This window comes from Rhinatrema bivittatum, chromosome 6, assembly GCF_901001135.1.
Source record: "Rhinatrema bivittatum chromosome 6, aRhiBiv1.1, whole genome shotgun sequence".
In the NCBI taxonomy this organism is placed as follows: Eukaryota; Metazoa; Chordata; class Amphibia; order Gymnophiona; family Rhinatrematidae; genus Rhinatrema; species Rhinatrema bivittatum.
The window spans coordinates 293,030,620-293,057,584 of record NC_042620.1 but is presented as its reverse complement, the minus strand read 5'-3'; the positions used below and the strand labels follow the sequence as shown (position 1 = coordinate 293,057,584).

Here is a 26,965-nt window from a genome sequence, read left to right as displayed (position 1 = left end):
GGGCGCATTTATAAGCCACAGAGGGGGATTCATATTTGTTTTCCTGTTTCCCAGTATGAGACTGTCATTCCTTCCTCTCCTCTGAGCCTGGTCCATTTCACCAGCTACTTGACCACCTTTTTGAACTCACAGACCAAGTGTTAGGAGAACAACCCTTGGTGCCAAGACTCTGATTTCATGTACCCCGGCTGGGGTTAAGAAACTAAATGGTTCTGATATTTTTCTTATGCCATAAATTCAACAGTTCACTATAGCTCAGCTTACTGCAACAGAAAAGGTGCTTGTTTCGTTCTCTGATAAAATAACCAACAAAACAAATCCTCATAGGGGATTTAAGAGCAAAACATAGGCTCAAGGTTTTCAACTCAAGAAACTTGTATCAAGCAGAGTTTTTCCCAGTTATGTCAGGGTTAGTAAGCATCACATAGCCCGAAAGGAATGTTTACATAGTAAGGAGATGCTCATGCCATGTGGAAGAACTAAAAGTGAATTTTGTGTAGGATTTGTGTAGGTGGTTTCTTCACGTTGTGGTTAACTTGAGATCCCTTGGTGAAGCAGTGTGAGAGTCAAGATAGAATGAATTTAGAGACTGCATTTCTTTCTAACCTCTTTGACATTAAATCTGAGGTTCATTGCTGAAGCAGTGAGAGAGATTCAGGATTAAATAAACCTTGACAGTGAATGTCCATCACCTCCTGGGAGAATGCCCTCCAATACAGGGTTAAGATTGACTGATTAAAGCAGTTTGATAAGGCCTTATGACTTAATATGAGTGCTTGAACTCCCCTGTTAGCCTATGAAATAATGGTGTGTAAAGTCTAGGCTGACTTATTGTCATGTTTCTGGTGTTAAACAGTGCAAGTATTTACTTCAAAAAGATTAACTCCTGATAGTACTAGTAACTGAGGTTCTTCAGGCTACACAATGGTCATATGGTGGAATGCATAGAACCAAAATTGTTCTTCCAATCTAGGCTTTCAAATATTGTTATGGCATGAAAGGAAATTCCATTTGTAGTTTGTCATAAACTATAAGTTCCAGAGGACATTGTATGTGATGCCTTTTGTAATATGGCTTGTGTCCAACTGCCAGATCAGTAAAGATTTCCCAAATTCATTTCTTTTAAGCCTAAGGTTACATTTTAATCAAATTCTTTTCCCTGAGAAGTCACAAATGCAGGCAAGTTTCATCAGTGGAGAGGAATATATTCAACAAACTTGAAACTAATGGCGTTACTTTATAAAATGTTTCCTACTCTATCTCTGATATACATATTTTTAAACACAGACATACAAGTCTCTGTTGTGTAATAAAGAACCTGATGGTAAGATAATAATCATTTCAGTATGAAATTAGTGCTATTTGTCCTGGAAGGAATAGCTTTCCAAAATGTTTTGTATTTGGATTGAAAGAGCTTGCACTATGAGATTGTAAGCATGCCATATTTTGGGGGGACAAAACCAAAGATTCAGTATAATATCTGGACCTTGAGGTGTATGTAGAGTTAAGGCGATTAAAAATAAGAAAGTTGGCTATTTCCTAAAAGTAGGAAGATGGCTTGATTCTAAGGGTTTCTCTTCTTGCATTTCCTGACTAGTTCTTCTTGCTCTCTCTGTATTTGCATTTTAGAATTTTGATTTGTTTGACATTTTTCTTTAAGTTTTGCATAATTTTTTATTTTATACTTATGGTTTGGTTAAAGATGATAAGTGAATAAAATGACATCCATTGTTGATTCTAATACAAAGATAAAATCCTGGTAGCCAGTTCCCATCAGGAAAGAGATGAGCTTACGTGAGCCAATAACTGCTTGTCCTGAAGGAGGAGGAGCTTCTGGGATTGATCTGAATTTCTGTACTCCAGAACCAAGGCAAAATGTTCTATGTACCTCAAGGATAGACGATCCTGTAATGTAACCATAACATCCTGGGAATAAAAGGAGAGGCAGAAAGATGGTCATTTGATTGTGCTAGATCTAGAACAGATGTCCTGCTACAGTTACAAAGATAGTGAAAGAGATCATGCAAGAAAGCAATCCGTGCCAACACAGACAGATAGACTGACAGAGATGTGAATTCTTACACAAATATAACATTGTATTGAAAGGTACTAAATATTAAGGGCCTGATTTAAAAAATCATTTACATGCGTAAAACTGGGTTTTAAGCATGTAAATACATTTTACGTAAGTGGGCTTTTGAAAATTGCTACAATATATGCCATTAAATTATCCATAGGATTTACTCATATAAGTGCACTATGAGTGGGTAAATGGCTTTTGAAAATTGCTACAATAGGAGTTACATTTACACATGTAAAACCTTTTGAAAATTACCCCCTAATGGTTTGTGTAACAAGTATTAAGGGAAAGAAATAACATAAATGCTACAGTGCACTGCAGTAATACAAGTCTATATGAGAGATTTAAAAAAATTAGAGTCAGTATCAAGTACTTTCCGGGCAGGCCCAAAGCCTCAGTACATGAAGTCCTCCTTAAGTTTCTGAGTCCAGCTTCTGCTCCCTGGGCTACTAAAGGTTGAAGATGCTGCATAGGAAGTATTCAAAGCTCTTGGATGGGAGATAGTCCCAGTCCCTGTGCAACAGTGACATCTACTGGTCAGGCAGTCACATGTCAGATACTAGAGTAAATAATGCTCTGTGGCCCCCTGATCAACAATTGCTACTGTGATTACTGAGCTAAATGTGAAGGAAAGAGGGGGTTACAAATGCAGAAAATAAACCCATGGTAATTGTGAATGAAGACTTATGATACTGTAATTCCAGTAGGATCCAGTTCCAGTTGAGCTGGAGCCCAAACATGCAGAAGAACGCTTCTGGGCAAAACCCTCCAAAACAAAGCAAAAAAAACAAACCTTCAAGGACTATCTTTTGAAATAAAGAATCTTACTTTGACAGTGGTTCGACCATCAAAGGTAAATGACTTGATCTGCCCATTCTCTAAGAACACTTTCAGTACATTGGGAATAAGGAGAAGAGCTTCTTTTTTCAACATGTCCTGGCAAATTGGAGAGTGAAAAAGAGTTCAAGAGTGTAACATAAAAGAAGAGAAAGAGAAACTCATGAAAAGGCAGAAGAGGAATGAGACAAAAGGCTGGGAAGGGTAAATTAGACCAACAGAGGAATATCCTAAATAGTGAAATTTTATGGTAACAAACAGAAAGGCATATATGGAAAGCAAAAGATGATAGAAAAAAAAAGAAATAAATATGAAAATGAGTACAGAGAAATAATGATTACACAGAAGAAGCGATACAAGCAGAACATTTTCTAGCTTTTTACTACATTTTGTCAGTAATGAAGACAAATTATTCCATAGTATATTGATTCTTTCTGGGCAGTTCAGTCTCTATTTCTACTTACAGGGCTGTGTCTGAAAAATGTCTCTATCTTGTGTCCATAAGAGAAATATCTTATGGACATCCAACCCTCAACTTCAAAATGCTTGACGGGACTCAAGAATAATTCAGTATCTACGACCCAAATTCTCTTAATTGTAACATAGTCCAATTTCCCTTATCTACAATGATTGCACCATTGAACTACAGAATTTACAAATGCATTGCACATGCTCTTTTATTACAGTAAATATTATTTGAAGCTAACCATTGTTGTTATTTATTCTTCAATCTGGATTTTGTTGTTGACTTGAGAATTTGTATAATTAGTAATATTATCTACAAGTATAATACAAATTTGACCCCCCCCCCCCCCAATCCCCTCCCTTTCAAACCTCCCCAAACCCCAGCATTAAAAAACCTTGTTGTCCTTTAAGATGCATTACAGCTAACTCACTTAGATCTGGCCATTTTTGAGTCTCGCAACTCATTCACTCAGATTTGCTTAATTAAAAAATTCAAGTTATAGCTCTCTCATTCAGATGTACAGATCTTTTATCATAACATAGTTCTTCATCTAGGTCCGCAGAGATCTCTGACAGCAGCATATTCCCATCAAACAGATATGCAATGGATGCTTAGATTATAAAACAGCCTCTCTAACCAAGACCTGTCTACAGACATAAATTTAACTCCAGATGTCACCTTACTCAAATCTTGAGGTCCCTGATTGCAACATAGCCTGATCTTCAAAAATCAAACTCTGGATAATACTGCAGCCCCTTTACCCACAGCTTCATAGATCTGTAGATCCCAATGCGACTCTTTCTCCCCAGATCTGTGATTTCGGTGGATAATCTACCCTTCATAGAAATGAATGAAAACCGTAGAAATCTCAGTCAAAATGAATTGTAGACATAAACATACACATATAGATGGTAATAATCACATTTTTTCCTGGGTTAAATGTGGTTTGATTATTGTATCCTCTTTTCCTGTATATGCAGGTAAAAGTATGAATTACTCCTGGGAGAATTCTGTGTAACTGTGCAATCCAGAAATTGTGCAGAATTCCCCCCTTGCACAGATTTTACCTCTGACCACACAGAATCTCCTGATGCAGCAAGACCCCAGAAACATCTCTCCAACAACATCCAGAAAGAGCGCAGGCTTGTGGGAGTGTGGCAATATGCAGAGGTCAGCTCCGTGAGTCCAATAGAAGAGACAGACTCCGCGAAGGCTGGGAAAAGGACGAGCCACTGCACAAGCCAGGCTCGCAGAAGCACGGCAGTGTGAAGAGCTGGGCTCCACGAGCCTGCCAGAAAAGAAGGGCCTCTTAAGAGCAGGATCCCCGAAGGGAAGAGCCACTGTAGTGTGCAGGTTCACAGCAATGTGAAGAACCGTCCCTGTGATCCTGCGGGGAAAGGGGGGGGGGGGGTCACCCAGTGCAGCTGTCAGCTGAAGCAGACAGCAGAGCAGGTTCTGCAATCCTGCAGGAAGGCCTGGTGGGGCTGACATCTGGCTCTGAGCACATGAAGCGAGGAGGAGCCAAAGCAGTAAAGCCCATGCCAGGAGACTAGACTGCCCAGCAAGTGGTTCCTCAGCCAGACCACTTATTTGTACTGCATAGCAGCCAGCTTGCTGCCATCTGGCTTCTTTCTCTTCTGGCATCCTGCCCTTGGAGGATCAGTCTTCAACATTTGGATCATCTATCTGGACCTGTGAGTATTTCTTTTGGGGGGGGGGGGGGGGAACCCATGGAAACCCCTTTATTTGCCTTTGTATTCTTACCCATCTTGTTTCCTCCTCTTAACCCTCCCCAATCATGAATCTCCCTATTTCTATCAACTACTGTCCCTTCAATCCCACATCTTTTGCCCTCTCCCAGGGCCGGATTAAGGGGCAGACTTGCTGGGCAGCAGCTCTGGCCATCTGCCTGTTGGGGCACCAGGGGGCTCGTGGCTGTGGCTCTTCACCTGGGGCTGCAGGACTGGTGGTTGCTGCCTGGGCTCTCTGCTGCAGGCCCGACGGGTCTCCAGGTCCGTCTGCCTGTGAAGGGGCTGCAGCTCAGGCCGGAAAGGTGCTGCCATGGGCTGGCGGTATGAAAAGCTTGAACGCTCTTTGTTTTCTATATTCTAATTGAAATGAAAATGCATTTTCATTTAAATTAGAGTATAGTAATCAAAGGATTATACTGAAATGCAGGATAATGATTTGCAAAAATATTGTGTTATTTTGAGAAATAAATGTGCAGATTTTGCAGAATGTACAGATTTTTGTGCACAGAATTTTTAATTTTTTAGTACAGAATTCTCCCAGGAGTGATGTTCTTTGATAGTGTACCCACATAAAAAAGGGTAAAAGTACACATAGCACACATGGAGATCTCATTTTCAAATCCCCACACATATTTTCACACGTATGTTTTGCACATGTTCCCTTGTATGTGCAAAGTACATGGGTACAAATGTACCAATGCTGTGCCCACCAGTTTGCAATGTGGCTGAGGGGACTGCAATGTCCCTGCAAGGTTTCAAAATTGCCCTGGAAATACGCAACACTAAAGAGTGGAACTTACTGGATCTGTCTCACCAACTGTGACCTGTTCTGAAAATCGAACTTTCACTGGATTGGACCTCAGCTTTGCCTTCTTGGCTGCACTGATGAAAGCTGATTTTGGCGACTGAAAAGAAGAGCATTGGTACGTTAGATTATCATGCCTGAAGAGGATAACTAGTTTGTTTAGGAGCTGAAAGAGCGGAACCTAAGGAACAATACTATTATCATTAGTGTCCCTCAATCCAGGTGGTCATCTTCCTCTTAAGATGAAAGGAAATGGAGGTGGCGGGAGTGGGGGCAAGGATGCCCCAAATGTGTTTGGTGTTTTGTTTTAGTCCTGCTGTGTTTCTGGTCCTCCTAGTGCTGTGTACATTCTGTTGGCAGGAGCTGACTGTATCCTGTGGAGTGATTCACTGCAGGGACCATGATTGTGTGATGTGTACCATCTTCTATCAGTAAAATATAAACACATCCTGGTTGGGGGAGAAAAAGCAGGTTAGCATTAAAAACTATGTGTTCCAATTTTTTTTCTGTTGTTGTTAAGTAGGAGCCCAGTGAAGTATCCCTAGAGCAACCTATACCTTTTATGTATTTTTTTTTTAAATGAAAGTGGAATCCAGTTGAAGATATAAATGCATACTCTGTTTATTCACAATTCTAAGTGGATTAGACAACAATCATAAGTAAATAAGAATGAAAAATAAAATCCAACAATATCATCACATAAAATCAGAACTTTTACTTGAGTAAGAGCCCTTATTCTGTTTTGCATTAAAAAATGTGTTGCTGATTAATAGTACAGAAGAACAGAAGAAATTACCATGCTGGGTCAGACCAAGGGTCCATCAATCCCAGCATCCTGTTTCCAACAGAGGCCAAACCAGGCCACAAGAACCTGGCAAGTACCCAAACACCAAGAAGATCCCATGCTACGGATGCAGTTAATAGCAGTAGCTATTAGCTAAGTCAACTTGATTAAAAGCAATTAACGCACTTCTCCAAGAACTTATCCAAACCTTTTTTGAACCCAGCTACACTAACTGCACTAACCACATCCTCTGGCAACAAATTCCAGAGCTTAATTGTGCGTTGAATGAAAAATAATTTTCTCCGATTAGTCTTAAATGTGCTACTTGCTAACTTTTTGGAGTGCCCCCTAGTCCTTCTATTATCCGAAAGTGTAAATAACCGATTTACATCTACTCATTCAAGGCCTCTCATGATTTTAAAGACCTCTATCATATTCCCCCTCAGCTGGCTCTTCTCCAAGCTGAACAGCCCTAACCTCTTCAGTCTTTCCTCATAGGGGAGCTGTTCCATCCCCTTTATCATTTTGGTTGCCCTTCTTTGTACCTTCTCCATTGCAACTGTATCTTTTTTGAGATGCGGCACCCAGAATTGTACACAGTATTCAAGGTGCGGTCTCACCATGAAGCGATACAGAGGCATTATGACATTTTCCGTTCTATTAACCATTCCCTTCCTAATAATTCCTAACATTCTGTTAGCTTTTTTGACTGCTGCAGCACACTGAGCCAACGATTTTAAAGTATTATCCACTATGATGCCTAGATCCTTTTCCTGGGTGGTAGCTCCTAATATGGAACCTAACATCGTGTAACTACAGCAAAGGTTATTTTTCCCTATATGCATCAGCTTGCACTTGTCCACATTAAATTTCATCTGCCATTTGGATGCCCAATCTTCCAGTCTCACAAGGTCCTGTAATTTATCACAATCCGCTTGTGATTTAACTACTTTGAATAATTTTGTATCATTCGCAAATTTGATAACCTCACTTGTCGTATTCCTTTCCAGATCATTTATAAATATATTAAAAAGCACTGGTCCAAGTACAGATCGCTGAATCACTCCACTGTTTACCCTTTTCCACTGAGAAAATTGACCATTTAATCATACTCTGTTTCCTGTCTTTTAACCAGTTTGTAATCCATGCAAGGACATCACCCATGACTTTTTAGTTTTCTAAGAAGCCTCTCATGAGGGACTTTGTCAAACGCCTTCTGAAAATCCAAATACACTACAGCTACCCATTCACCTTTATCCAAATGTTTATTAACCCCTTCAAAAAATGAAACAGATTTGTTAGGCAAGACTTCCCTTGGGTAAATCTATGTTGACTGTGTTCCATTAAAACATGTCTTTCTAAATGCTCTATGATTTTGATCTTTAGAATAGTTTCCACTATTTTTCCCAGCACTGAAGTCAGGCTCACTGGTCTATAGTTTCCTGGATCGCCCCTGGAGCCCTTTTTAAATATTGGGGTTACATTGGCCACCCTCCAATCTTCAGGTTCAATGGATGATTTTAATGATAGGTTACAAATTTTAACTAGTAGATCAGAAATTTCATTTTTTAGTTCCTTCACTACCCTAGGATGCATACCATCCAGTCCAGGTGATTTGCTGCTCTTTAGTTTGTCAATCTGGCCTACTACATCTTCCAGGTTCACAGTGATTTGCTTCATTTTGTCTCTCTCATCACCCTTGAAAACCATCTCCGGAACTGGTATTTCCCTAACATCCTCATTATTTATTTATTTATAGGTTTTTTTTTTATACCGGTATGTTGCGGTCGCCACCGCTTCCCCCTTACTAGCTGTAATCAGGGCTCACCTCCGAGGCCGGGAACGCCTCCGCGGCTCTGCTGAGTATTCAGGGCGTCCGCCATTGCTGGGCCATCTCGCTGCCGCCCCGCGCGCACGCGGGGATGCGCGTTATGGACGTACGCTCACCGGAAGCCTGACCCCACCTGAGCTGGCCATGCCATGCCCCAAGCCCGATATAACCGGCGTTCCTCAGTCCTCTCATTGCCTTGCAACGAGGGTCGCTACAGTGTGTAGTTCTTAGTTGCACTTCCGTTGTACTGCCTGCCGCCAGCCACCAACCTCTGCTCGTTCCTGACTCTGCTTCTGCCTGCCGCCAGCCACCGACCTCTGCTCATTCCTGACTCTGCTTCTGCCTGCCGCCAGCCACCGACCTCTGCTCGTTCCTGACTCTGCTTCTGCCTGCCACCAGCCATCGACCTCTGCTCGTTCCTGACTCTGCTTCTGCCTGCCACCAGCCACCGACCTCTGCTCGGTCCTGACTCTGCTTCTGCCTGCCGCCTGCCTCAGTCCACGGCTCCTCAGCCGCAGCGGTTGCGCTCCTGTCCTCCGGACAGCACCCTACGCAGGCCTGGGCTGGAACTGCTGCCAGACTGTCTTGGGCCCTGATACCTTCTACTTCCTGCCAGGCTCTGGCCTACTCACTGCTGGCTCCCATACTGCACCCTGCAAGTTCCATTCAAGACATTACTGACTCTGACCCTGCTCCCGCTTGCTCTGTGCTCCCTGGCCTATTGGCTCTTGCTGCTGGACTCTGTGCTAACTCCTTGCCCGGGCCTTCCTAGAGAGACTGACACTGTGCATAAGTCCCAAGGCACTGGGACCCTACGGGCTCCTCCTGGAGGGTTCCGGTTCCCGGGTGAAGGTCCTACGTCTGTCTCCTAAGTCCCAAGGCTCCAGGACCCTACGGGCTCCTCCTGGGGGGTTCCTGGTTCCCGGGTGAAGATCTGTGCCTGTGGCTCCACCTCCCGAGCTACTCTACCCAGGGTGGTTCGGCTCAAGGGTCCACTCTCGAACCGCAGCTTCCCAGACTGCAACAGATTGCAAGGCCATGGACTCGGCGGAGTCCCCCCGCTTGCAGGCGATCCCTGGGATGGCGCAACGTCTGCAACAGCAGCAACTCTGCATTGACACACTTGCTGCCACCGTGGATCAACTAGCCTCCCGCCTAGAGACTTCGACTCGCCAAAGGTCTTCTGTATCTGGCGCCGCACCCAATACCCAGTTGCCAGCTCCCAGCAGGTATGTGGGAGACAGTAAAACCTGCCGCGGGTTCCTGAACCAATGCCAAATACGGTTCACCTTGTTACCCAACCAGTTTCCCACAGAGGCAAGTAAAGTGGCATATATTTTTTCTCTACTGGATGGCAAGACCCTAGAATGGGCATCACCTTTGTGGGAACGCTCTGACCCTCTGCTACAGGATCTCCAGGAGTTCCTCCTCCAGTTCCGTCTGGCTTTTGATGACCCCGCGCGGCGGTCTACAGCAGCCTCTGAGCTTCTGCATCTCCGACAGGGCACACGCCCTGTGGCTGAGTACATCATCTACTTCAGGACCTTGGCTATGGAGCTGGATTGGCAAGATGACTGTTTAAAAGGGATTTTTCTTGAGGGTCTGGCTGGCCGGATTAAAGATGAACTGGCGGGGCGAGAGATTCCTAAGGAGTTAAATGACCTAATAGAGATTGCAGGCAAGGTTGACCGCCGGCTCCAACAACGTGATAGAGATATTCGGTCTAGTAGTAGGAGTCAGTCACGTGTCTCCTGCAGGCCGTCTCAGCAGAGGCGTTCCCCTGCGGTTAACTCAACCTCCGAACCCATGCAGCTGGGCAGGTCACTACTTACTCCAGACGAGAGGAGCCGTCGGCGCTCGTTAGGCCTCTGCCTATACTGCGGTGGTAAAGGACATTACCTGTCGTCTTGCACCGAGCGTCCGGGAAAAAGGTCGTGCCTAGGTTATACCGAGGAGCTACACCTAGGCGCTACCGGATCCGCTCCTCTCTGCACTCTGCCAGTAACCCTCAAGTACCCCGGTGGGGAGGTCCAGATTCGGGCCTTTATTGATTCAGGGGCCGAGGGGAACTTCATTGTGGCAGAACTGGTGAACCAATTGGGTTTGCCCACCGAGCATAAGAATCCCCCCTTACGCATTTCCTCGATACAAGGGACTTTGTTGCCTGGACATATCTCCTGCTCTACGAAGCCCGTAACCCTGCAGACGGGGCTTTTTCACACTGAGGAGATTTCTCTACTCGTTCTGGAGAGAGCCGTGCATCCCTTAGTGTTGGGACTGCCCTGGCTTCGCCAACACTCACCCATCATCAAATGGGATGACTTCCAGTTGGTTAGTTGGGGTCCTGCCTGCTTTGACCGGTGCTTGAAGCTTCCTCATCCTCCCAGCACTCTGCATCTCTGCTCCACGCCCCTTTTGCCCAAAGCTTATCAAGGATATCAGGACGTCTTTTCCAAAGAGATGGCAGAGATTCTTCCGGAACATAGGCCCTTCGACTATCCCATTGATCTGGTTCCTGGCTCTACGCCACCTCGCGGCCGGGTGTATCCCCTCTCTCTCCCAGAGACCAAAGCGATGTCTCAATACATCTCTGAGAACTTAGCCAAAGGATTCATTCTTCCGTCCCGCTCCCCGGCAGGAGCAGGATTCTTTTTTGTGGGCAAGAAGGATGGGTCACTACGACCATGCATTGACTACCGTGGTCTCAACGCTATTACTAAGCGGAACCGCTACCCGCTGCCACTCATCCCTGAACTACTGGACCGTCTTCAAGGTGCCCGCATCTTTACCAAGTTGGACCTGAGAGGGGCTTATAACCTCGTACGCATCCGACCGGGAGACGAATGGAAAACGGCGTTCAACACACGTGATGGGCATTACGAATATCTCGTAATGCCCTTTGGGCTTTGTAACGCCCCCGCCGTCTTCCAGCACCTCATGAACGAGGTCCTCCGAGAGATGCTTCACTCCCATGTAATTGTCTATTTGGACGACGTCCTTATTTACTCTAAGGATTTGAACTCCCACCGTCAACATGTCTGTCAGGTCCTTCAGGCTCTATGAGAGAATCACCTATATGCCAAGCTGGAGAAATGTGTGTTTGAGGCGGACTCTCTACCCTTCTTGGGATATATTATATCTGCTACCGGTTTTTGCATGAACCCGGAGCAGGTGGCCGCCATTACTAAATGGCCTCAACCCTCAGGTCTTAAAGCCCTCCAGCGCTTCCTGGGGTTTGCGAACTTTTACAGACATTTTATTCCCAGATACTCTCACCGTGTGGCTCCCCTTACCGCCTTGACCCGGAAAAGGGGCTGATGTCAAGCATTGGCCTGAGACGGCCATCAATGCCTTCTCTGATCTCAAGGAAGCCTTCCTCTCAGAGGTCTGTCTCCGCCACCCAGATCCGGCATGGCCATTCATCGTGGAGGTTGATGCGTCCAGCATCGCTGTAGGAGCTGTCCTCAGCCAGCAGCAGTTTGAGAAGAGGAAGTCCTCTTCCAGTCTAGCACCAAGATTCAGATTGTTTGTTGGGGGGGGGGGGGGGTGTTAGACTAGGGAATGTGCTAGGACCAACAGGTTAAAAACATTAAACTAATACCGCCTTTCTCAATATCTTGACAGCTAGGGATATTTAAAATATCCACAGAGATCAGGGGCAGCCAAACCACTTCATCACAGCATTCAGGAGAGGATAAAACAAAGAAAGAGAAAGAAGTGATATTTTAGGGATAAAAGGGAAATTTTCAAAGCAGTTAGATCTCTGTATTTGGAAGTTAGAATCCTAAATTGGTTCTTTGGAAAATTTTCTAGGGCTGAGTACCTAAATTTGGGAACCTAAAAAATGGGAGACTGCAGAGTGGGGTTAGGGGCTTAGCACTGATTTTCAGCACCAGGCACTTAATTTAGGTGCTTAAATCTAGAAAAAGAAATAGGCCTAAATATAGATACATACATTTTTTAAAGCACTAACCCCTAGATTCATCAAAATACGTTATTAATGCATTGATAATGCCCATGTTTCGAAAAAGGGGTGTGTTTAGGGAAATTTTAGAATTACTGCTTTGTATCAGTAGTAGTAGTGGTGTGGTAAACTTATCATACTCTGCAATTATTCCTGAGAGAGAGAGAGAGAGAGATCTCCAAGGACCTCATAGTAGTGAATTATTTATATCTCTATAGGAGGGCCATCCAATAGGTCGAGGTGAGGTGTTAGTGGTGGTTTAGGGTTTAGGGGCCAGTTTCCCATGTAGAGTGAGACGTACAAACAGCACAGTACACCTTGGTGAAGATTTGACGTCATTTGGAGTGAGAAAAGTCTCACAAAGATTACATTTCTACTATTTTGGCTAACTTGGCTGTTCGAGCAAGCTAACTTGGCTAACTTGGCTGTTCGAGCAAGCTAACTTTGGCTAACTTGGCTGTTCGAGCAAGCTTTCAATCTAGGCCAATAATCTACCACCACTCTTTGCCTTCCTTAGTTATTATGTCTTCCTCAGAATACTCCAACAGCGTCTCTCCAATTAGCATTAGCAGCTGATCTTCTTGCAAATTGTCTAGTTTCCGATCACCATCTGTCCTTGTTTTAGATGTTTCAAGGACACTATGTTCTTGCCGGTTTCACAAAATACCACTCGTTTTATTGTTCATTTATATGGTAATAACAGCCTCCCAGTTTATTTGTTCCAAGTTATATTATCCTTGTTATATGTAACAGCATTCTTACATGCAAGTTAATGTTAATATGTAAACCGAATTGATTTGTAACTCTGCTACATGAACTTCGGTATATAAAAATGCTAAATAAATAAATAAATAAATATTTTCTCTCACCATCGCTTGATGGACTCTATAACAGGGTACTATCAAGCTAGGGTGAGATAACATAGTGTGATATAGTGATATGGTGAGATAACATAGTGTGATATTGCCCCTCATTTTCCTAAATCCCACCCAAACTCCTCCCTGATCTTTCCCCTCCCAAAAGTTTGTATTCAAGCCATGCATTACTGTTCTTATCGCATGCATTATGGCATTAATGCATGTGAAAATATGTTATCGTGTGCGTTAACGCCATAACGCATTTTGATGAATGACCCTATAAATTTGCTAAGATTTACAGCTGAAAACTTAAGAGGCTAATTTAAAAAAAAAAATCTGAGCTTCTGAATTTAGGCACTTACATTAGGTGCCTAGTCTCTTAAGGCCTCAGTATTCAAAGACTTATCCAGCTAACTTATATGGGATATTCAGCAGCACAGCTATGGTGCTGTATATCCTATAAGAAATCACTCTATGGCAGGGCTGACTTACCTGGATAAATCTGAAATTGAGCACATGTGGTTAAGAATACTGGATAAGTAGCCCCACTCCCAATCCATCCAAGATACCCACTTAACCGAATAAATACTTGTTTTTTTATTCTGCTTTGCAGAGCAGATTACATTCAGGTACTGGAGGTATCCCCTGAGAGCTTATTATTTAACTTTATAGCTGAGGCAATGGAGAGTAAAGTGACTTGCCCAATGTTACAGGGAGCAACACTGAACACTGGTTTCCCTGGGCCATAGCCCACTGCTCTAACCACTAGTCTACTCTTCCATTTATCCAGCAAAATGGTGGCCACTGAACATAGCCAGATATTCAGCAGCTGCCACTTAGCCAGATGGGTTGCTATTTATCCAGTGAAGTACTACTAAATATAGGCCTTCCATTTTCAACTGAAAATTCATCTATAGTTTCCTAAATCTTAGGCAACTAAATTTAGGACAGCTATTCCTTTGTTAGGTTTAGGGCCCTATTAGTGTCAAAAATCATTGCTAAGCACCTTTTTTCCCCAGTCCCTTCTAACTTTGCCCCTGTAGCCACTCACTTTTTATGACCTAAATTTAGGGGCCTAGTCTAACTAAACCCTTTGAATATTTACCTCTTAGGCTCCTTACATTACTTTAGAATACCAGCCTTGATGGTGGTAGTGCTTTGTTTTCCAACTTTTGTCATGCAAAGGTAAACTTTGGCAGTGGGCCAGCTTTAAAAGAATGGCTCATTTGAATTTGTGCAGTTCGTTTTAACCTTCAAATTTAAATACAGTTTTAGTTCTATTTGGTTGTGTAGCATAAAACAGTTGCAGTCTCTAAGCAGGTATATTTGACTCCAAAGCCACAGGTCGAGCATTACCATTGTAGTAAACATATTCTATGTAAGAATTCATTTTATAATTTTTTTTTAACAGGACATTGTTCCCCAGAGAGACTTCTTCATAGTAAAGGGAGAACCAAAAAGAAACTCGATTCTTATCTCATTCACATAGATCAAAAGGTTCAAAGTAAAAATGACATCCAAGATTCATTGCCAGTGACAGCTCAATATGTTCTACTCTTTGAGCTCCACTGCCCCATCATTGCTTAATGCTGGTTCTTGTCACAGCCAGAGTTTGCAGTGACATTCTATGCAAATGATGGATAAGCCTACAGTCTTAGGGATTTCCTTCAGCCTCTCCGCATTTAGACCTAAAATATTCTGTCTTAATACAGGCAATTTAAACATATCTTTCCAGCTGACTGTTTACAAGCCAGCCAGTTTACCTCTGCTTCTTGACAAGGACCTCAGGTGGGAGAGAGGCATGATATTGGAGCAACTGTGATTTCTCTGCATGACAATGCTTGTACACCAGTACCTGTCATAGATTCTAATGAAAGATGCTGAAACAAGAATAAGGATACTTGAGAGCTTGCAGGCAGGTAGCATAGGCAAATCATTACCTTATAACTTTAACAAGAAGATGCCCAGGCTGTTATACTGCTATTATAGGAAGTGCACCTGATTTAATCTTTATTCCGAAAGCATAGGAAAGGGATAGAGTCAAGGAAGGTTGCAAGATCCCATAGTTTCAGCATTCTTACACTGTTATTTCAAGAATTTTTTTTTTAATGTGGTGTAATACTTTGAAAAGCACTGTTTCCATGTGGCTGGCTTTCTGTTTTTTTTTTCTGTCAAAGGAGCTGTCCAGACTGAGGCGCTGAACAACAGTGAAATGTGCCTTAAAACCTGATTCGTAGGTCCCTGTAGGTTTTTTACCGGCTTAAATTTCAAAAAGACTTCTAGCAGCATTTACGGCAGTGACTTCAGCTGTGAGAGAATGGAAACAAAGTGATTATGAAATCTCTCACAGCAAATTCACCTACGCTATTCATAAAAGTGGTTCTCACTGAAGGAAGCTAAAATAAAAACGGTTATGTGTTCGTTCTTTAGTATCAAAATCTATTTCATAAGCAAGGTTCACCTTTGGGCCAATTCAGACTCTTTGGCTGGCACATATTTCACAGATATTTGAATCAGCCTCAACAGACACATTTACCACCCACACCAAAGTGGAAAGCCATAGGGTCGGATTTTAAAAGGTCCGCACAGGTGTAGATTTGTGCGTGCAACCTGGCGCGCACAAATCTATGCCCAATTTTATAACATGCGCGTGCAGCCGCCCACAGGTTATAAAATCCGGGGTCGGCGCGCGCAAGCAGGTGCACACTTGTGCCCCTTGCGCGCTCCAAGCCCTAGGAGAGCCCCGATGGCTTTCCCTGTTCCCTCCAAGGTCGCTCCGAAATCGGAGCGGCCTCGGAGGGAACTTTCCTTCAGCACCCCGACCTCCCCTCCCTTCCTCTACCTAACCTGCCCCCCAGTGTCCTAAACCACCCATCATACCTTTGATCTTCAAAGTTGCACCTGCCCTTGGGCAGGCGTAGGTTGCGCGGGCCGGCAGAGTGCCGGTGCGTGATCCCCCGGCCTAGAGGCCCTTCGGAGGCCTCTGGTCATGCCCCCGCCCCGGACCGCCCACACCCTGCCCCTTTTTTGAAGCCCCGGGACATATGCGCCTCCCGGGGCTTGCGTGCATCGCCGGGCCTATGCAAAATAGGCCCGGCGATGCACGCAGGAGCGGGTTTAAAAGGGTTATGCGCGTAACCCTTTTAAAATCCGCCCCGTAGTGTTTCCATTCAGAATTCTACTATTGGAACTATTCTACCTTGGCTTAAGAATACTGGGCATAATGTATGAACTCAAGGTATATAATCAGGCATATGTCACAACTCAATTTTGTTTTACTTCTGAGCCCGTTTGCACAGTTTGAACATAATCTCTATCCTTAAATATATAAGTAACATACACTTGTCCAAACTATGCACTTAGGGGCAAAGTTTGAAAGACGTAGGTGCTTTTTATGTGGGGTAAAAATAGCATTAACCCACCTATGCAAACCACATCTGGGAACATGGATTTTTAGATGCTAAAAATTATGACATCAATATTCAAAGGCATTTATCCAAATCGGATACTGTAAAATGCTGATGTTTGAATATTGGCAGCACTTAACTGGCTACATTTTATCCAGATATGCAAAATAACTTAGGGGCAGTTCAGAGACATTCCAGGGTAGGAACAAGTTAGCTGAGTGGTAATGCTCTGATAGTAACTCTGGTAGCTCATACTTCCAGTATTTCTGTCTGCGCAGTGCTGAAAGCCAAGGAAAGCAGTATGGCTGTACCGTAATCTCAGCGGCAGTAGGGGATTTGAGTGAGTGCTGGATAAAGCAAGAGGGTAGATTTGGGGCTGTGGGGGGGGGGGGGGGAAGGTGGAAGAGGAGGGGGCCAGATTTATAAATAACCCTAGAACACTTTTACTTTAAAATGTTGTATGGAGGGACTTGGGGGATGGGAGGGTTTGGAGAGGCAAGCCTCATTATTTGGCTCTATAATGGGGTTCAGGGGACCAGGCCATCAAGGCTAGTGAGACAATTTTTTTTTTTTTTTACAGCAAGAATGCCACTTAACTTTTAACTGGTGATATTCAAATATAGCTGGTTAGGTTTCCTAGTTATCTAGCTGTATATAGCTAGATAGTTTTATTCACATTTACTCAGCAGCACATTTATCCCACTGAATATTCTTGATAACTTATCCAACTTACTTTAGCTGCCTAAGTTATTTATCATCTGGGGTTTAAACAATGGCCTCTCTATGCATAATTTCATAACATTCATTCTTTTGGCTGAAATAGGAAAGAAGCATACACAAATAGTAGGCATGCTACTAATGTGCATAATTTACATGCTATCATTTTAAAATGTGCAAGGGTACACGTGTACTTTTAGCTGCTTTACAACCTAATATTGAAACCCAATTGAAAACAGGCTTGTTATGTGTGTGATTAAAAGAATGCATATATTGTTGCTATTAGATGCCTGATTGCATATTTACTCTCTAGTGTACATTGCCATTTGAATAGGGACACTGGAGAACATGTCAAGCACAAAGTGGTATATGCTTTTTATTTATTTATTTTATTTATTTACCATTTTTCTATACCGAACCTCATGACAAGCTTCATATCAGGCCGGTTTACATCAAACTTAGGGGTTAACTGAACAAAAACCATATAACAGGAGGGTTATATGAATGACATAGCAGTCCATTCCGATGTGGCTACCATTTTTGGCCATTCCATAGCATATCTAAGCTAAAACATGGCTTGCTTTAAGTGTTTATTTTTATTGATATATGTTTATTGTAACTACTTAGCCTGACAGGTTCAATATAGGCTATACATATATCTATATCTATGAATTTTTAATAAATAAATAAATAGACAAATAGAGGAAAAATGGTGCTGCACGTACATTATGGGGGCAAGTTTCTGAACCTGCCGAGTACCCAACTAAGCGCCAGATTCATTAAGGCTATTCTCCACTTTATGCTTATGGGAAAAATGCTTAGTAAATGAGGCCGTAATGAGGTCATTTATCAAAGGCTTATCGCACGCCTTTTCACGTGCAATAGCATGCAAATTAAGGGGAGGGGAGGAGACGGGGCGGGGAGTGGAGGAGTCGGGGTGGGGAGGGGGCGGAGTCGGCAGTGTTTTCGCTGCCGGCGATAACATTACCAACGTTATCATCGGCAGCAGTGCGCCGACTCGCACCACTTTTCATGGTGGTGCTATTCGGTGCGGAAGCTGGCAGTCGGCACACCGCGGTGGTGCGAAGGCTGCGGGCTTTCGCAGGCCCGCCCCCGCCCTCCCCTTTTTCGCTGGATTCATCATTCATCGATGAATGATGAATCCAGGCCAAAGTTGGCTGGATTTTGTCCAGCTCAATTTAGGAAGTTGGCTGGATTTTGTCCAGCTCAATTTAGGAACATTTTCGGCTACAACCTAACCAGCTATGATATGGATAAAAATTAATCTAGTAGTACCTTAGCTGGACAAAATTCAGCCAGTTAAATTGGGTGCTGACTGGTGACTTAAAAGACATCATGCCCTCCCCCTAATCAACCTGCCTCCCAACCTCCACCTGAAATCTGATTTCCAATTACTCTCCCTCACAAGTCAGCGCTGCCTTCCCTTCCATCTACCAAATCCCAAACTGCAATAGTGACCCCCCCCAATCCAGAGCTGCCCTCTTTCCACCCTGTCTCCTGAATCCAGATCCCAAATTCAACACCCCCTCCAGGTGTAGTAAAGGGCCACTACATAGCGCCATTTTGTATAGCTCAGCGCTGGCAAGGAGGAGATTGTATACTTCCTTCCAAAAAAGACAAGACGACCTTCCATAATCATGAGGTGAGATTTTAGGGGGGAGGGGAGGGAGGGTTCCAAGGGGCTTCTTGAATGCGAAAGTCCAGAGGGTTTGTTGTTTGTACTGGATTGGAGGGGGAGGGGTTCCTTAGTTTGAAATTGAGGGAAGAGAGGGAAGCCAGCACTGACTTGGAAGGGGGGGGGGGGGGTGCTCATTAATTAGAGACTGTGGCTCACAGGGAGAGGCAAACATTAAAAGCATAGGTTTGCACCATCTCAAGGAAAGGTGCAAATCTCTGCAGGCACACTACCTACATAAGTTTCAACAATCTACTTTATGCAAGTAGATTTTGCCTCCAGCCTCGCTCCACTTCCAGAGATGACCAAATAGAGCTACCTAGTGAAATCAGATGGTTATCTTTAGCTGCTCACGAAGGGACACTTTTCTTCCCTGAAGATCTAGCCAGGTAATTCCTTACTTATCCAGCTAGATCCCTTTGAATCAGATGTGTCTCTTCGCCAGCTTCCCTCATCCTGACCCAGTTGAGTAGATGTGGAAAGCTACATTTTCAGACAGTTGTGTGGCAGTTAGATGGATGACATTGAAACTTTGATGGCTCTTGGGATTAGATGTTTAACAAATTTTCAGATAGTCCAGCTGTGCATACGGGTATGAAGTGATGTCTAAATGTAGGCAGTTGTACCTGAGCAGGCAGTCTCTGGAGGCATGGTCTTTATGTTTTACATTTCGAAGCAATTTTTGACATGTTGGAAATCAGCCCTACGTAGGCCCTTGACATTCAAGGAAGCAGGGAATGGAGACCTGAGCAGAGCCTGTGCACAAAGAACCATGCTGGAGGCCTTGGCACATTTGTTCCACCACTGGTTTATGCATCTAAACTTCCATTAAGTGTTTAAGTGTCTGCCTAGGAGGTTTTTTGACTTGGAGTGTTTGACTTGCTTTTTTTTTCTGTTTTGTAGCTGCAAATTACAGCCATTTTAGCATGAATTGTTTGGTATTATTTCAGTGAATTGCTTTTCAAAACTGTCTTTGAATTCTTCCAGTATCTTATTATTTCCCACACAACCTCTTCTATAACCTTTTGATATTGTAAACCTTTTGCATAATTTGATTTTTTTTTCTTGTTTTGTTTTGTTTTCTTTTCATAATAATCATATTTGTTGAAGTAGGTCCTCATTAGTTTGTGTAATGAGTTCCACAGCACTTATTTCAGACATTTTTATATGGATCAAGGAAAAATGCAAATATTGTTCATTCCAAGCTGGAGCCCTGTGTTTTGATGGACTCTTCATTATCATGGCCACTATGGTTATTGCACTTTCATGTTTGCATTATTTTGGGGCCTGGGAATTCTGGCTCATTACAATCACACATCTATTTCGTTACTGTATTTCTGGTCTGGTTTGGAATTATAACTGTCTGCACCATTCTTTGAAATCTGAGCTCCTGTTTGATTTCCTTGGGAATGGGTTGATTTTGATTTCCTTTGTGGATCATGATTTCTGAAGACCCCCATATAATTTCCTTTATGAAGTTCAGACCTGCCACGTCTTCCGCACTGGGCAGGGGATGCCCTCTCCTGGCTTTTGTCTCTTGTACTCCTGCAGGCAGAGGGTGGGCTGAGAGCTCCGTGCTGCATGAAAAAATGGCAATCAGTGGAAAGGATGGAAGCAGATAAAATAAAGAGGGAGAAGGGAGAATAGAGGAGAAAAATGGAGCTTGAGCTCCTGGTGGAGGTGTCACTAAGGTAGAAAGAGTATATGGGGTAGGGAGTAGAAACAGCATAAGGTAGCAATCCTTCACACACAGTAGTGCACAAATACAACTATCCCCCTTGTAAAAAATTAGAGGAAATATTGGGGGTGGGGGGATCAAATAGGGAGAAGCTTCCCCTGGCTGCTCATGGCCAAAATGATGTGTGCAACAGCAGTGTGCACTCACATCCACCCACCAAAACATTAGAGGGAATATTGGTAAGAAGAAAGAGAGAAGGAGAGCAGGTAACACATTGAACAGAACAGACTGTGAATGGAGAAAGAAGCACATGAAGGAATGAAAATAGAAATGCTAAAGAAAAGAGAGGAAGAGAGACTATCTACAAGACCCGCATAGTAGTTGAGTATTTATATCTCTAAAGGAGGGCCACTTAATAGGTCGAGGTGAGGTGTTAGTGGTGGTTTAGGGTTAAGGGGCCAGTTTCGCATGTAGAGTGAGACATACAAATAGCACGATACACCTTGGTGAAGATTTGATGTCATTTGATGGTACAAGCTAGGATGAGATAAGAAGACATTTTGTACTATGTTATCTCACCCTAGCTTAATGGTACAAGCTAGGGTGCAAGAACATAGTAGAAATTTCATCTTTTTGAGACTTTCCTCACTCCAAATGACATCAAATCTTCACCAAGGTGTACTGTGCTGTTGGTACGTCTCACTCTACATGTGAAATTGGCCCCTAAACTCTAAACCACCACTAACACCTCACCTCGACCTATTAGGTGGCCCTCCTATAGAGAGATAAATAGGTGCACACAGTAAGACCCTCCCCAGAGGTGCTCTCTCTCTCCTTCCCCTCCTCCTCCCCCCCCAGAAATGGCCAAAATACAATTCCAACAATGTATTGCAAATTGTGTTATGGCCATTTTGGGGAGATCGCACAGCCTAACACCAGGAAAAAAGGGGTAGTTAAAACCATGCAATATTGCCCCTAATTTAACTAAATCCTGACCTCACCCCCCAAACAAATTTTGCATTTGCACTAACCATTACCATACTTTTTGCATTTTGATGAATGATGAGGTAAGTTCTAAAATGGAAGGAATGAGGAGGCAGAGAGGAAACTAAGAGAAGACCAAGAATAAGCAGAGGCAGGCTAGAAATCATTTTGCAGGCTCAGAACTTGGTGAAGGTTACTGTACTTGCCTAGCTGTGTCAATGGCAGGTGGAGGAGAGGAACAGTCCTATCCACCCCTCTTCTCCAAATCTATGGTCACTGGGGTAAATAGGGTACTTTGTTGAAATAACAGGAGAAGTGGAGAGGGGAGTAGGTTGTGGTGGCATGTGATGCCATGGACTAAAAATCTCCCTCTTAAAATATGCTTCCCCTTGGTAGCAATTGACGATGAGAAAGTAATGCATTTTACAATCTGATGGTAATTTCCAAGTTGGGTTATTACACTCATTCAAGCATTTTTCTATAATTGACAATTTGGAGTCCATCTTGGCCAGGGGGAAATCACAAGGAGAGGACAAATCAATGCACTTCTACAGGGCTCAGTACTGGCCCCAGCTTTGTTCAACTTATATACATATGACTTACCAACAGCTAAGTAAATCTCACAAGTTCAGTTATGACACTTACGGTGCCATGCAAGCTTCATTTTTTTTGTTCTCTGGACCCGACCCTGAATGAAGATGTGACAAAGCTGGCAGACTATTTACATTACATGGTTGCTCTTGCCAAACCTTGCTAAAACTATATCAAGGGTACTCCATATTCATAATGCCAGTGCCAAAAAAGAACTTGACCTCTATATGAGTGGCCAAAGACTAAGGCCCAAATTACTTTTTAGTTTGCAAATATCATTTCCCGACACATCTGTCAGATGAGGATGTCCCACAAACTAGTTGAAACCATTTCTGCTGTACTTTCCTAGCACTGTGCATTCACTTAAGGCCTGCCTTTACTTGTAATACCCTATATGAGGCAATTTCCTTGACCAGAATCTGTCTACAAATACATTTTTGATCACCAAATGTAAATCGTGGGAAATAATATTGAAGTTCCTTGTGTCAAACCCAAGCCGTCAACTTGTTGGCTTGAATTAACAAGATGAGAATGGTCCTTACTAAATAGGTTCAGGACAGGCAAAGGTCAATGTATGGGCAACCTTCATCATGTGGGCCTCAGAGCCAATGCATTGTGTTCTTGAGGGGAGAGGCAAACTATGTTGCATATTATAGTGGAGTGTCTTCTCTACAAACTAAGAGGTGGATTAATAACTTTGAACTCAGTTAATAAGAAGGCTATTGCTTGATTTCGCAGATTTGCATTTGCTAAATACATGCATAAAGAAATTTACAAGCTGTATTACGTTTTTTTGTGTTTAAAATTAATTATGCTGATATATGCATTGTGCAATAAATAATTGTTATACTATTATGTTAATATATTGAACATGAACTTCAAATTCTTTTCCCCTTCTTTGATTATGAGGAGCCAGGCTTTGGACAACTAAATATGTAGGAAATGCCAATATATTCAAATAGTACAAACTGAATTTTTCAATGTCTTTTTAGGATAAATCATACCAACATTCCTTAATTTCTCTCGTAATCTGTATATCTGTTTTGATTAGATGAATATGCCATCTAGCTTCGAAAAAAAACTCAACTGCTAGCAAGTTCACTGCTGCTGCAAGCAGTAGAATGAAGTGAATGCCAGCCCCAGGGAAAAGCATATTATTATACCAGCTAAAATGTCACTTATATAGTCTGAATGGGTCTCTGGGGCAAGGTTCTGAGAAGCAAGTGGTTCAGGAACTCCTTGGTACCTATGTTGAAATGCACTGAATCATTCATGAGGACTATTAAAAAAAAAAATAGCCTATGTTAACAGAATACAGACACAGAAAACAGAGGGTGTGTCTGCTTGAGAAAGCCTGGCAAGGAGGCCAACCTGGTGGATCAGTGGTGACTGCTATACATTTCTAGGCCAATGGTCCCTGGCCTTCTGCACTCCCGATCAACAACTGGAGTTGCTTCAGAGACAGTGTTCACAGCCCCTGGGAGGGGAGGGAGTCACAGATCACCAAAAATAACATCTGTTGGTCAGATTTACAGCCCATGATGCAGGATTGTAAAAAGAGCACTGGTGCATGACATCCAGTCTCAGGACCATTGCTGCAATAACCAGACCAGAAACAATGGGAGGACAGGTCTATTATAATAAGGGGGGGGGGGGGGGGGGGGAACGACAATCCCTGGGTAGCCTTGAACAAAAGCTTATGGTGCCAGCAGCCCAGAACTGGTTCCAGTTGAGCTAGAAGAAGGAACTACTGTAGGACTCCAGCGGGTAAGGAAGACCACAGCCCTACTGTTAGGATGCAGATTTTATTAAGAAAATTGCAAATGCCTGGACATTGATTATTTGAAGTAAGAAATAAACAATGTTGTTTTTGTTTTTGTTAAGGGGACCAGAGGTTTAATTAAAGGGCCAGAGGCCCAACATCTCTACTTGTAACTTCAATAACGTATGCTAGGAAGCACATAAAACTTTAAATTCAGCATGCAGTTCACCTCAGATGTAACTCCACTCCTGGTTTCTCTGTTACACTATATTATTATGAAGTACACCATTACTTTTGTTAATTATGGTTTGCCTTGCTTTCTGTTTTTAAATAGATTTGTGGTGGGCGAATTCATCAAGAGCTTTGCTATCAATAGGAACATCTGAAATAGTACATCTGTTCCAGATCCATGGAAATTTGACTTCCTCTTGCTATGTCTCTTGCCTGTTGTCATCTTTCAGGAAAGTGAAATAGTGTTCTGGAAGGTTCCATAAATAAAGAAATCTCATGCCTAACTGGAAATTTGTCTACTGCAGCTGCTTAAAACATGCAAATTAAAGTGAGTAGATGTTGAAGTTTACTCACTTGGACACTTAGGAGGTAATTTAGTAACAGTCTGCCAAAGAAAGTTGGCAAATATGCCCCTAAATTACACCAGTTTTCAAAGAAAACTTAGGCATAAGTTCGCTTTGAAAACCACCCCACCAAAAGTGCGGCACACAATTACACCTGCTGATTTGTAGGTAGAAAGTTTTCATTAAAACATCCACGCATACTTTTGAAAATCCAAAAGTACGCGCATGGGGTAGATTTTTAAAGATATGCGCGGGCGTAGATTTGTTCACGCAACCTGGCGCGAACAAATCTACGCCTGATTTTATAACATGCGCGAGCATGTTATAAAATCCAGGGTCGGCGCGCACAGGGGGGTGCAAAATTGTGCAACCTGCGCGCGCTGAGACGAGCAGCCTGCCTCCGATTCCCTCCGAGGCCGCTCCGAAATCGAAGCGGCCTCGGAGGGAACTTTTTTTCCAGCCCCCCGCAACTTCCCCTCCCTTCCCCTATCTAACCCGCCCCCCAGCCCTAACTAAACTCCCCCTTACCTTTGTTGGAGAAGTTACACCTGCGCTAGTTACACCTGCCTCCGGGCAGGTGTAACTAGCGCGCGCCGGCTCTCCATCCCCGGGCCCGGTGGCTGTTCCGGAGGCCTCAGTCCCGCCCCAGAACGCCCATTTTTTCAAGCCCCGGGACTTACGCGCGTCCCGGGGCTTGCGCGCGCCGCTGAGCCTATGCAAGATAGGCTCGGCGTGCGCAGGGGGAGGCAGGGGTAGGTTTTCTACCCCTGCCTCCCCCTGGTTTCTACCCCATAAGTCTCAACCCCCTCCCCATCTCTGACCCCAGGAATGCCTCAGCTCAAACCGGGTAAAGCTACGTGCATATAAGACATGTGTGCATAAGGTAAGCTGTATATCGGGCGGGCAATTCCATTAAGAAGCCATTTCTATGGGGAAAGCACAATTTTACCTATGCGAATGCCTTTGAAAATGATCCTCCCTAAACATAATACTTTGGAAATGTTCTTTTTTTTTTTTTTGACTGCTTGAATCCCATGTATCTAAAGGGAGGCATTTAGAGTGCCGAGAATGGATTCCCAATGATCGTTTAAAATCCACACAGGTTCTTATGCATCTCAGTTCATGCATATTGCACAACACTAGACATTAGGGATGTGAATCGTGTGCCCGATCGTTTTAACGATCAGGTTCGGCTGGGGGGGGGGGGGGGGGGAAATCTGATCGTTACGAGACGTGAATTGGAATCGGTTCCGATTCCAATTCACAACACAAATTTTTTTTAGTGAGGCCCGCGCCGATAAAAAAACCCCAGCCTGACCCTTTAAAATTACCCCCCACGCTATCAGCTGCGCTAAAAAAAATGGTGCCGATGGCCCTTTGCCCTTACCATGTGACAGGGCAAAGGTAGCGTCGGCGCCATTTTGAATACTGGCAATACGGCTGGAGTGCAGGAGGTCGCTCCCGGACCCCCGCTGGACTTTTGGCAAGTCTTGTGGGAGTCAGAAGGCCCCCCCCAAGCTGGCCAAAAGTCCCTGGGGATCCAGCGGGGGTCCGGGAGCGATCTCCTGCACGCGGGCCGTATTGCCAATATTCAAAATGGCACCGGCGCTACCTTTGCCCTGTCACATGGTAAGGGCAAAGGGCCATCGGCGCCATTTTTTTTAGCGCAGCTGATAGCGTGGGAACGGGATATCGCTCCCCGCGGCCCCCCTGGACCACCAGGTATGTGTAAAAAGTTTTAGGGGGGGTCGGGAGAGTGGAGGAGGCTAAGGGGTTAATTTTAAAGGGTCAGGTGGGTTTTTTTTTTATCGGGCCATTGGCGCCATTTATATTAGTGGCAGCCAAAATGGCGCCGATGGCCCGAGAGCGGGAGATCGCGCCGGGACCCCCCCCCCACTGGACCACCAGGTAATTTAAAACATTTTGGGGGGGTTCGGGAGGGTGGGGGATTTGTTTTAAAGGGTCGGGGTGGATTTAGGGGTTGTTTTGGTGTGCCGGGTTTCCCGCCCTCCCCCGATTTACGATTTTTCACGATAAATCGGGGGAATTTCTATTGTATCGCGACTCTAACGATTTTTGATGATTTAAAAAATATCTGCCGATTTTTTTAAATCGTCAAAAAACGATTCACATCCCTACTAGACATACAGCTGCATGCCTTTGAAAATTTAAATAAACCA

The 26,965-nt window shown here is 43.7% G+C and overlaps 1 protein-coding gene across 3 annotated transcripts in view; it reads right to left on the bottom strand.

Annotated features, from left to right (window-relative positions):
• The window catches only part of FRMPD3 (FERM and PDZ domain containing 3), a 655,318-nt gene that overhangs the window by 101,216 nt on the left and 527,137 nt on the right, over positions 1-26,965 (bottom strand). For all 3 annotated transcript variants that reach the window (XM_029607356.1, XM_029607355.1, XM_029607357.1), the window contains exons 9-11: positions 5,935-6,039; positions 2,909-3,016; positions 1,795-1,926 (exon numbers count right to left, since the gene is read on the bottom strand). In XM_029607356.1, coding sequence (XP_029463216.1) covers positions 1,795-1,926; positions 2,909-3,016; positions 5,935-6,039 — 345 coding nt within the window. The remainder of the gene's footprint in view (positions 1-1,794; positions 1,927-2,908; positions 3,017-5,934; positions 6,040-26,965) is intronic.